Genomic DNA, 11,687 nt, shown 5'->3' on the forward strand with positions numbered 1-11,687 from the left:
AGCCAAACTTTTTTTTACCCCCCACACCCCCCCACCAACCCACTTCCCGTCTCTCAAAAAAAAAAAAAAAAACCCAGGGGAAAACCCTCTTCACACAACCCCCACCCCAACTCCCAACAAAATAAAAGCTTTGCTCTTTTCCTCCTTAAATAGCCTTAAATTCCCAGGATCAGTCCTCTAGGGCCCTAGGTAAGCCTCCCTCCCTTTTAACCTTTAACCTGTTCTTGTCCTCACCGTCTCATTCTCTCCCATTTTAACCAGCTGCTTTGCTCTCACTATATAAATATGTGGTGGTGGATGTGTGAGCGAGTGTATGTGTGTTAGTGCGTGTGAGTGCGTGTGTGTTCAGCGTTTGTTGTTGTAGTAAATGGGCCGGGGGTCACCCTGTGCACCACCCCCACCCCCCCACATGAGTGTGGATAGAGGGATAGAGGGAGCAGAGAGAGAAAGAGACGATGGTGAGACTGTAGGGGGCGCTGCAGCCACAGGGGGAGGAGGAGTACTCAGCCTCCACTGGTCCTGAAACCTGAAACGACAAGAAGTGGTCTAGTACACAGAGAGAGAGGGAGAGAGAGAAGAAAGAAAAAGAGGAGAGAGAAAAGAACTGGACAAGGGCGACTCAAAAAAAAAGGAATTGAAAAGGATGAAAGGGGGCAGGGGTATTAGTTGAAATATATGTAAAGTGTTCTGAAGTGGTAGCACGCATATGTAGAGGGGGAGAGAGCAAAAACGAGCATAAAAATAAATAAATTAAAGTGGGTTTGGAAAAGAAAAGCCGAAAGCCAAGATGATCTCAATTTCATTCAATGCCTTTGAGTCTTTAAAAGGAAGAGTCTAGTAAAGGAAGCAGAATATGAAGAGACTGGAACAAAAGGTAAAATTGGAGAACAAGTGGTGGATTTAAAAAGGTTAAACAAAATGAATATGAAATTCACAAATTATTTAAAGAACCAAGATGCAAAGAATGGTAAAGAGGAATAGAGCAGTGACCAAAAAAAAAAAAAAAAAAAGGAAAACTTGGCATGTCGCATGAAGCTAAAAAAAATAAGATGGGGAAAAATGTAAACATCCTGAACTGAACTGCAAGCTGTGACAGAAAGAGGAAGATCACAGTTGAGCAAGAGGAAGAAATGAACATTTAAAAAACGAGGATGGGTGAAAGCAGTAGCAGTTAAGGGGAAAAAAAATATCTGGCAACCTCATGTCTATTTAAACATACAGCAATATCACTGGCGGAGAATTTTCCCACACATCTTCAAAAGTACAATAGATGAAAAAGAAGGGGAAATAAAACAGTTTGCTCCTTGTGTTGTGTGAGGAACTCACAGCCAGACCAAAGGAGACACGTCTGCAGCCTGAGATCACACCATCTTCTCTAAACAATTCACAAATGCCAACCAAGAACTGCCCCAAAATCTCGGTACCTTACCGGGGTGACTGCAACACGCACGCGCACACACACACCAGTCAGTCAGTCAGTCTGTCCAGGAGAAGCTCTTTTCTATTTTCCTCTCTTTTTTTTTGTCTTTTTTTCTTCTTTTTTTTTTTCTTCTTTTATTGAGAGGGGTTCTTTTCTTTTTTTTTTTTTTTTTAAACAGGGAAAAGAGGGATAACAGTAAAAAGGGGAAATGACAGTGGGGGGTTTATTAGTAAGGGGAATACCACGATGTTGATCGCCCTCGGCCCCTGGAAAAAAGAGAGAGAAAAAGAGGGTGAGTTTCTTTTGGTTGAAGATGGAGGACACCAAATTTTTGTTATGCGTACAAAAAAGGGGCTTAATATTTGAGATACAGGTACGTCATTCTTCTAATACAAATACTTTTTTAATTATTATTATTTTTTTTTTTAGGTATACAGAATGTTCAGTTAGTATAATGTATACCATGATGTCTGCATTACTGAAGATATATATATTTTTTTAATGATATAAAATGTGAAGCGTTTGGCTTCATCTAGGACTACAAAAGTATTAAATCTAGGGGGGGGGACGGGACTGAAGACATCCTCTCTCCCTCTTTATCTCTCTCTGTTAGGGCTCCTTTGGTCACTGTAGGGGAGAGATGATGGACACACACAACATTTCCATCCAATTGTTTTACAAAATGACAAAAAAAACAACACAAAAGTAGTGCATTTCCTTGAATATTCAGAGATGACAAGATATCTTCAAAAGAGCAGTGGCCAGCAAAGAAATGAAGAGCTGAACCCAAAACCACTACCTCTTCATTCATTCGAAACGATACGTCTCCAAAAGAAACCCAGACCTGCGGTATAGCGATTATCCATACTACAACTTTAAGACCTTGCTGTAAAGGACAGTGTCCCAAACCACCTCACTGAGAGGAGCCTCCTTACCTAACAGTCCTTATAACTTCTTGACAATGCCCAATCATGAAGACAAAAACGCTGAGGTTTCACCTGAACTATGACTAGGGTTGCAAGGGGGTGGAAAATGTCTGGAAACTTTCCATTGGAATGTCATCAGGGGGATTTTATGAAATATTCCTTGTTGGAAACTTACCAGGAGTGTATGAAAATTTGTAGGAATTCATAAGAATTTTGGGGATTTTTTTTTTATAAACTGTATAATATACAAACAAACATTGTTTGGCCATAAGATGACACTAATACAGACTTTAGGAAAAATGTTTAATGCTTGGTATAATTTTGTGGCCCAATAGTTCACAAAGAATAGGGAAGTTAAATATAAGACGGACATTTAAATTATTTGAGATTGGGGGCGTTGCTTCAGTAGCCCTGCAAATGTGCTGTGTGTGTATGTGATTAAAGAAAGTGCAGTGAAGAACTAACAAATTGCAGTAAATCTGGCTGTTTTCACCCAATTTTATCCTGCAAGATTCCCCCCCCATAGAAAGTTTCAAGTTTAAATTCCTGGAATTTTGCAACCCTAGGCACGACGCGACCTGATACATGACCAATCATCTTCGTTTTTACTACATGAATTGTTTACATTTTGGTTAAATCATGTGGTAAGTGTATTAAAGTGATTGTTTTAACCATCCTAATACATGACTATCAAAACAGTCTGGGTGACTGATGGCAGGTGGGTCTGCAAATTTAATCCCCAACAGGGGCCAAGATGGACTTCACTGTGCTGTAATGAATATTGGACTAAATAAAGGCTTCAAGTGCATGATGCAGCGAATGGCAAAATGTAAAAATCACTAATCTCACTCCGTATCTATTCACTACACTACATGGAGCATGTTACCTTCAAACTAAAGCCATGTGTAATACAGGCTGAATCCACAAAGCAGAAAAAGGGTTCCACGTTTGATTTCACATTAATGGCGTACTAATAAAACCCTAAATGTTTTGCTGCGTTTTCAGTGCGTAAAGACAAATGTCGGGTAACAACTACGTTTCTTGCACAAACTTTTCTTCATTTGCATGAAGCGGATATCTAGGTCCAACCTATCCAGCCTCAACCATATTCCATAACTAATGTTTTACATCTGTGTAAAAATGTATAAAAAGAAATTGTAAAATTTGGGTAAAACAGATGGATGGAAACTAAATTCAAGCACAAACACATACGCAGGGGTCATGCAGTATCTCCACAGAAGCACTTGAGACACACAAACATGCAAGAACATCCAATCAAAGATGCAAACACAGCTTAGTCACACACACTCCCCCCGACTGTGTGCTTTATTAGAGCACAGGTCACAATACACAGTAGATTAAATTATATATATATAAAATAAATAATCTACATCAGGCTGCAGGAATGAAACCTCTACTCTGGAAGTGAAATACAGACGCGGGACAATCTTGTAAATCAATCGTATGACGTGCAAGCGATCGGGTCTATAATATTTTGTAGAGTCTGATTACGCCTGAGTCTAAACGTGAAGGTCAGTTGTCAGGTGTCTGCCTCGTTTAAAAAGCAGCATGAGCACACATCATCTAAAGGTCCTTGCTTTCCCTATCTTTTATTACTTGATGATTCAGTGTAATACATCATATTAATAGAGACAATAATTTAAGCTAATTTAAAGGCAACATTATTAAAAAAATTATATGTAATTCTTTTTGGATTTATTCACAATTTCTTTGCAAGGCTACCAAACATTTATTTACAGTTATTTATTTGAAGCTTTTTTTTGTTTTGTTTCATTTAACACAAATGCTCTTGCATTTTATCTATTGTACATCGCATGATTAGAGGCGGTAGCTTATTCAGTTCAATTAGGTCGAATTTCAGTTGCTCAGCTGTTTATTTTGGGCCTAGAGTCAACATGGTAAGGGTCAGGGTTTGGGACAACGACCCATTAAATGCCCAGATGGCATCTAACTGAGATGCTGAATGCTGAACTGCTGAACTACTGAATGCTGAACTGCTGAACTACTTACCAAAAAAAAAAAAACCAAGATGCAATTTTCTAAAATTCACAGGGGAAAAAGATTTAATGTGAATTTCAGAAATTCTATGAGGGGGGGTGAGGGTGTTATATAAAAGGTATATGAGGGCCAGGCTGATTGAGCCGTGGCATCATGAGATTTCTTCATCATTCTAACTTGCAGTCAGGGATGATAAACAGGAGACAGCCGTTTCCTTTGAAACCAGAGTTGAGTTAAGAGTAATATAATTGCCTACACGCCGATAGACTCGATTTTTTTTTTACCGATCTGCTGGGAGAAAGGTTTTCTGAATATTTAATAAAATTTCTGACAGACGAGACAGTCTGGAATAGATTCACATGCGGCAGATAAATCATACGTCTTAGCAACACAACGTGTAAACCTGCCAATGAGATAATGCCAGTTCTGTCAGCAGAAAAAGCATAGTTATTTTAGTTAATTATAACGTCCCAAAGACTAAAAGATAAACCAATAGAATGAATATAAAATGTGAATTGTGTTGCATTACTGTATTACAATTTGCTGCATAATGACAATCCTAACTAATACTTTATTACGTTATACATATGACTGCTTACACGTTAACTAGCCTGAAGTACAAACACTTACAGGCGCCGGTTTTCTCTCGTCCTGCAGATATTTAATGATTGACTAAGAGTAAGAGATTCTGAACAATATTACTGTTACCTATTTATACAAGTGTGTGTTTTGTGACTTCTGATTTGGACATAAAGCATCCGCTGCCCATGCTGTCTTTTAAGTGTGTACACCAAGCACAACTACTCATACAATTTCGTCACAGTATACCATCAAGTTTTAATATTTTACCAACGTGTACTAAATATTTCCACTAAAGCTGTGAAAACTGAACTGGCAGACGGCGGTTTTATTTGTGCCAAAAAAAAATGTTTCCTTGTTTTGGATCAATGTTACGCTTCGAGCAATCGAACATGTTCACCGAGACGTGTGAGCACAAACGTGTGCGTGAGGTGTGCCTTCTGTTCACCTGAAGGCCCGTCCTCTTCCTCTGGGTGGTGTGTATCCGCTGTAATACCGAGCCCGAGATGAGAAACTTCCTCCACGTGAGCGGAACCTGGCCCGAGGAAACCCGCGGTCTGTGGTGCTGATACCGGGTCGATTCGTTCTCTTTGCGCCGACCTGGAGAAAATATATACACGTGTTTCTAAGAATTCGGTTCAAAAGTCAGAGCATGATATTCAAATGTGAGCAAGAAAACATGTTCTTTATCAGGGTCAGCCAATGGGCTACAGCTGTAAAAGTGTTACCAAAATGTTCAACACTCATTCGATTCCGTCACATGGGCCACTGACCATAAAAGCCTGCACGTATGTTTCCTTAACCACCAGCATTTTTGACAACAATGTACCCTTTTTCCATCAAACTGAAGAAACACATTTACCTTTATCTGCCTTCCTCGGAATAAGGACTCATCCAATGCCATTGCTGTTCTAACAGATTCCTTGTCTGCAAACTCAATATATGCAAACCTGAAAAACACAGGAAAGAAATCAAAAGACACAATCAGGAGACCCACACCTAAATGAAATAGACTTTGAAGTGTGGCTTTCATTGAACCCAATACTATTTCAGATCATTCACGGGAGAAAAAATTATATAACGTGGGGGCCGTGTTGAGTGAAAAATACGCTCTTTGTCAATTCAAGGCTGCGTCCCAAACAGTACACTACTACAAAACCATCGCGCTACCCACGTCTACAGAAGTAGCAATACAAATTCCACAAGGACATGGGTGTTCAAAATTTGTCCTTGAGTCTCCACAAAACACAAATGACACACGCAGGCCTTTTTTTCTGTTTAAAAATTATTTATACAGGGTTTCAGCATGCAAACAAATGTATGACTTTTTAAGACCATTAGCAACTGGACTTAAAGTCCTAAATTCATTTTTTCAAGGTAAGTACCGCTAAACATGCATTTCGCAATAGCAGAATAATAAAAATCTATTTTATGTCTGTGGTACAATCCAAGTGAGATTTCCACCAATAACAGAAAGCTGATGGCTGTTGCATGTCCGTCTCGTTTGTTGTTGTAATACAGGGAATTATATAAGCCATATCGCTACTATACAAGAATTAAAATCATATCTGAAGCATATCAAAATGAACTTTAGTTTTAAAAAAAAAAAAAAAAAAAAGAATTTTTAATTATGAAAAATAATGAAAAGAAGGAAAATGTAGCATTTGGTTAATTACCCTTTCGGGTGCCCTGTGAACTTGTCACAGAGGATAGTGACTCTATTAACAGAGCCACAGCCATGAAAATGGGCTTCGAGCTCTTCTGCTGTTGCTCCGTAATCCACCTACAGACAAAACAGAAACATTGTGACACAAGTTCATGATAACTTCTTACATTACCAAAAGGTCACAGAGTCATATTTTATTTAATATATATGACACTGCTATAAGGATATTCAGCTGTGGAAAGTAGAATGCGTCCGGATAAGCACACAGCTGTATTGTAAAAGACCCATTAAGGAAGGTGGCTTCACCTCTGATCGTTCTTACCCACAGATTACAAACTTCTCCCGCTATTTTTTTTGCTCATGAGACCCCAGATGCAACATTTTTGCATTTTTAAATACTAGATATGTATTAACATTTAATACTACTATTTACTATCAGTAACAGTATTACATATAAATGAAACAGAAAGAATGTAGTTGCACTTTTTGAACAATTGTAAACAAGGGTAACCCGTACATTTCCAACATAAATTGATCTTCCATCTGCTTCTATCTTCTCTTCAATGGACATGATGACAGGACCAGCTGTACGGGAAAACAAAAGGAGTTTTAGATCAAAGCAGGGGGAAGGAATTCTTTTATTCATTTATACACTTGCCATTATTTATTACTTAAGCTTTGTATTGCATTTAACATTTTTAACTCATATTTCATTTACAATTAAAGTGGTTTAGAGCAGTGGTCAGATGTGTCAGAATCCGAAAAACCTATTGCGTTTCCCCTGTTGGGTGGTGCAGCACGGCTCGGCAAATTGCCCATATTGCTTTAACTGTGCAGCATCTGGTTACACTTTTCGCCCAGGTACCCTGCGTTTCTACATACAAGTGGAGCTAAAAAATAGTGCAGACTGCAGATCTTCTTAGGTTAAAATACTGACCTGAAAGGAAACGCTAATTAATTGCATAGACTCGCATGGTCATATCGTAATCCTAGGTAAAATGCTATGGCACTACCATGTGACGTAATAATATAATGCCAAGATAAGGGCAATGATATTCATGCTGTTACTGAGAAGAATCTAGGGTGTGGGCAGAAAAAAAACATTTAGAGCGACCCAGTTGTTTGTGCTACTGCTTGGGCACGGTTCTATTTGTCAGCAATGTCTTCACACACACTCACACTCACCAGGAGGAGGACTAAGGTTCATCTGTTTCTCCACTTCGTTCTGGAGCTCCTTCAGTTTCTCTGCTTCCTCCTCCATCTCTCGCACCCGGGCTTTAATGGCCTCCAGCTCCTGTCGACATTTTCAATGTTACGACAATAACGTTAGTATAACCGTGATTATTTAATGAGGTAGAAATATGTCTCATTCATAAAAAGACACAGCTGTAATACATTTGGCACAACTGGAAAGTCGTGCTGCTCGTGTATCCTGCATCTGTTCTCTGGATACGAGTTCACAGAGATAATTACGGAATGGTCACTTCAAAGGAATAATAATGTTAAAAACTAAAGCTGATTGTGAGGCCAAGATTGTGACGAGAATTTAGCACTTCTCCAGTCCATCATGTTGACGAGCACACTGGAGGATGGATGATCAAAAAGTGAATGGGAGGTGCAACCTAAATATTTGAGCATTTAAAAAATACAACAAGATTACATCATATTAAAATGATCAAGTTTATACTTTGTTTTAGAGCGATGTGACGCAATTGCCAACTATTCGTTCCTCTTTAGGAACCTATTCGTTATAGTCAGGGTTGAAGTGGATTCAGAATCTATTTGGGGAGAAATTGGCAAAAGGACAAGATAGGGCACCATACACACACGGCAATCATACACTCGTTCACAGCTAGAGACGATTCAGAATAACCATTCCACCTACTGGCACACTGCAGGAGGTGGTAGAAAACATCTAAGGACGCACACAAACTGCACAGACTGAGCTGAGCAAAGACAATGCTGCAGATCACATCACCTATTCCTATTCAAATAACAATAATTATGTCCCAATGTGTATGACTCAATGAGATGCACACTGGGCATGCTCCAGATAACTGGTGCATTCAGAGCACACACACACACACACAACCCTCTTCACATGACCACTTATTAACACAATAAGGACTGTAGCTGCACCGCTGATTGCTGATAAACTCACTGATGGATTCGGATTATAAACCATTCACGGCCTATTGTTGATCAATAGTGCCGTTTCCTAAACCACTTCACGTATAATACATGCACCCTAATCCACTTACAACAATGTAGAACCTGCTATTTTTTTGGTAGACAGCAAATTAAGGTGGCAGTGACATCATCCTGACACTAATCTACATTGGTAGTAAGCAAAGCCTATATGCGTGTGGCACACTAATGGGCAGGGAAAGGCGTGATGCTATTCTTTCTTTCTCCTCACACACACACACACACACACACACACACACACACACACACACACACACACACGCTTGTAGTGTGATGCTCTAGTGGCAGTGCTGCATTGCAGGGCAGATCGCACCGTGCTTCGTCCTAACGCTTGCACACAATTCATCACTGAAACCCACATTCATGTCTGATCACATTAACCGGACCGTTAATTGAAATCCATTCATTTCTGATCGCATTACTGGGCTGATCATAGAAAAAGAAAATCATGTCTGATCACAAGGACCGAACATTGAAATCCATTCATTTCTGATCGCGTTACAGGTCCGATCATACAAATCTTATATCCGATCATATTAACGGGACCGAATGGGAGATCTGATCACATTACAAGCCCGATCATAGAATCCGGTTATGACTGGATCACGTCACAGGACTGATCAAAGAAACCCATTCATGTGAGATCAAAGAACAGGATTACAAAAATACAATCGAATCAACACCTTCATGACCTGCACGGAATTACAGCCGGCTGTGTGTGTGTGTGTGTGTGTAAGAGTGTGTTACAAGTGAACATGCACATCAGTGTCTATGTGAAGGCGCGCATATCTAACCTATTATACAGAAAAATGTCATTTTAACAATACATACAAGCAGCACAATGCCAATACATGGTGTTTAGATTTATTCCTGATATTAATGCACATAAAAATCACATGCACAAGATCCAGATCGGGGATTAAAACCGATACAGACGCGATGCTGAAACAAAAAAAAACCGCACAAAAAGCACGCAGTAAATTAGCGGAGACCTCGTCTAGCCCAATAAGGGTTACAAATCCCGCAAAAATCCCTCATTTTAAAACCACAAGTCCAGCCATCCACACAAACAATTTTCTCTATGTTCATATACTCGATAACACGAAGACCCTTTTTCCCTCTTCGTTCTGCATTCGGGCTGTTTAACATTAGCATAACGAGCTAATGTTCCCCGCGACAAAGCTGTCCGTTAGCATTCAAGCTAACGAAGACACTCGTTATTTTTCTCCACTATCGCGAATAACAATTATTATAAAACAAAAGAAAGACGTGTTTTACCGTGAGCTTTTTCGCCTCTCTGCAGACAGCAGCGGCGTTAATGGCGGCCTGGTCCCTACCCTCTACCGTTAACCCCCTTCTCGCATTTTTTTCCCCTCTTTCTTTTTTTTCCCTCACTCTCCCCCCCACCAGCCCTCAATGTTGCGCCAACATGGCCGCCCAAGACCATGCGTTAACGCGAACAAACCGCGTGAGCCACAATGGCGGCCGCGCCAACAATTTCTTTTAAATATACTATTTAAAATGCATCCCCCATGTTCCTAATCACTTTGATTGCAAAAAGATCTACTTGACAATTATGTATTAGCTAAAAATAAATAGCCACTGAACTACACATAATTAATCCAGAGATCGCTGTAATACCGTCCCAAACTCACCGGGTCTTCAATAGCGGCCTCTCCTTCATCCAAACCCGGCTCTTCATCACCAACACCCGGATCTTCCAGCTCCGGATGACCGGGGTCTGAGTCAAGCAGAGATTCCTCCGCCAGTCCGTTACCGAACTCCGCCATCGGCCCGATTCCCGCCGCCGCTCCGCCTCGTGTTTCCACTCACGCCGCTGCGAGAGAGCAAGAGGCCAGGAAGGTGTGTGTGCGTGTGTGTGGGGGATAAAAAAAACACACACGGCGAAAAAAAAAGCGCCGCTAAAAGAGTTACAAAGCGGAATTTAAAACACGAGGCCCGCGTCCTGTACAAAAAGCCTCAAAGCCTTTTCCCCCTCCTTACAAGAGAATCACTCGCTCAACTACCGGATGCTTCGTGCTGTCACCACGAAAGACTCGCGCTCGCTATAATCACCGATCAATCGCATTGATTATTATTCACGAATATAAAATCCTCCCCCCTTAAAGTGTATTATTCGCTTTGCGTCCGTGTGGATCCCGAACAGAAATGGAAGACGTGAGCGAGGCGTGAGGTCACTGCAGGCACCAACTCAACACATGATTGGAGGACATCGGGGTTAGAACACGCCCCTTTCCTATATCCGACGCTCCGATTGGCTGTGTGTCTTCACCTTTCCTCAAAACGGACCATTACAACGTCATATGCGATTGGATGAACTTGTTGTCAGTCAAAGCGCGTCGAATGACGGAAGTGAATCGCCCTAATCGATCACAAGCAACGGGTTTTGAAATTTGGCGTATGATGTGTAAAGAGTGTATTGTGTGTATGATGTAGTTTTTAGATTCAATTGTGTGCACGTGTAATTATCTTTGTTAAAATAATCATTCCAGTATTTCCAGTGTGAACATTAAGTCTGTGGTGTCACTATAAAAAAAGAATTAATTAACCAATCAATTAGACTAATTAATAATTGTTTTAAAATTATTTTAAAAAGTGAACCCAGGGGTGGATTAGATATGAATATGAAAGACCCGGATAAAACGTTTGATTGGTTAAAAAAAAAATAAACAAACAGTTGCTGTTACACATATTACACTGTAGAGAAGCGTGCTTGTGAATCTTGCACTTTGGTCAACATTTACCACAAAAAACCCCCACATAAAAACAGACATTTTCAGCATTTGGCAGACGCCCTTGTCCAAAGTGACATACATTTATACAACAGAGCAGCTGTGGGGGTAAAGGG

At 40.2% G+C, this 11,687-nt stretch overlaps 1 protein-coding gene across 2 annotated transcripts; it reads right to left on the bottom strand.

The window, feature by feature from the left end:
- Window positions 1-51: 51 nt before the first annotated feature.
- On the bottom strand, window positions 52-11,016 carry pabpn1 (poly(A) binding protein, nuclear 1). Of its 2 annotated transcripts, none has more exons than XM_046833615.1 (7): window positions 10,474-11,016; window positions 7,796-7,904; window positions 7,128-7,195; window positions 6,621-6,727; window positions 5,807-5,894; window positions 5,393-5,544; window positions 52-526 (listed from the first exon to the last, which is right to left on the bottom strand). In XM_046833615.1, exons 1-7 carry the CDS (start codon window positions 10,606-10,608, stop codon window positions 346-348), a joined length of 840 nt encoding a protein of 279 aa, XP_046689571.1. In that variant the 5' UTR covers window positions 10,609-11,016; the 3' UTR covers window positions 52-345. The 2 variants fall into 2 exon arrangements, with proteins under 2 accessions (XP_046689571.1, XP_046689572.1); XM_046833616.1 differs by lacking the exon at window positions 52-526 and adding an exon at window positions 783-1,686 and having other exon boundaries at window positions 10,474-11,012.
- Window positions 11,017-11,687: the final 671 nt, after the last annotated feature.

This window comes from Silurus meridionalis, chromosome 21, assembly GCF_014805685.1.
Source record: "Silurus meridionalis isolate SWU-2019-XX chromosome 21, ASM1480568v1, whole genome shotgun sequence".
NCBI lineage: Eukaryota > Metazoa > Chordata > Actinopteri > Siluriformes > Siluridae > Silurus > Silurus meridionalis.

Bases quoted from the DNA above. Each gene is read 5' to 3' on its own strand.
- pabpn1 (XM_046833615.1), bottom strand. From the start codon at position 10,608: ATGGCGGAGTTCGGTAACGGACTGGCGGAGGAATCTCTGCTTGACTCA. The intron at 7,905-10,473 runs GTGAGTTTGGGA...AAATGTCGACAG, and splicing joins AGGCCGCTATTGAAGACCCG to GAGCTGGAGGCCATTAAAGC. The intron at 6,728-7,127 runs GTACGGGTTACC...TTTTGTCTGTAG, and splicing joins GATCAATTTATGTTGGAAAT to GTGGATTACGGAGCAACAGC.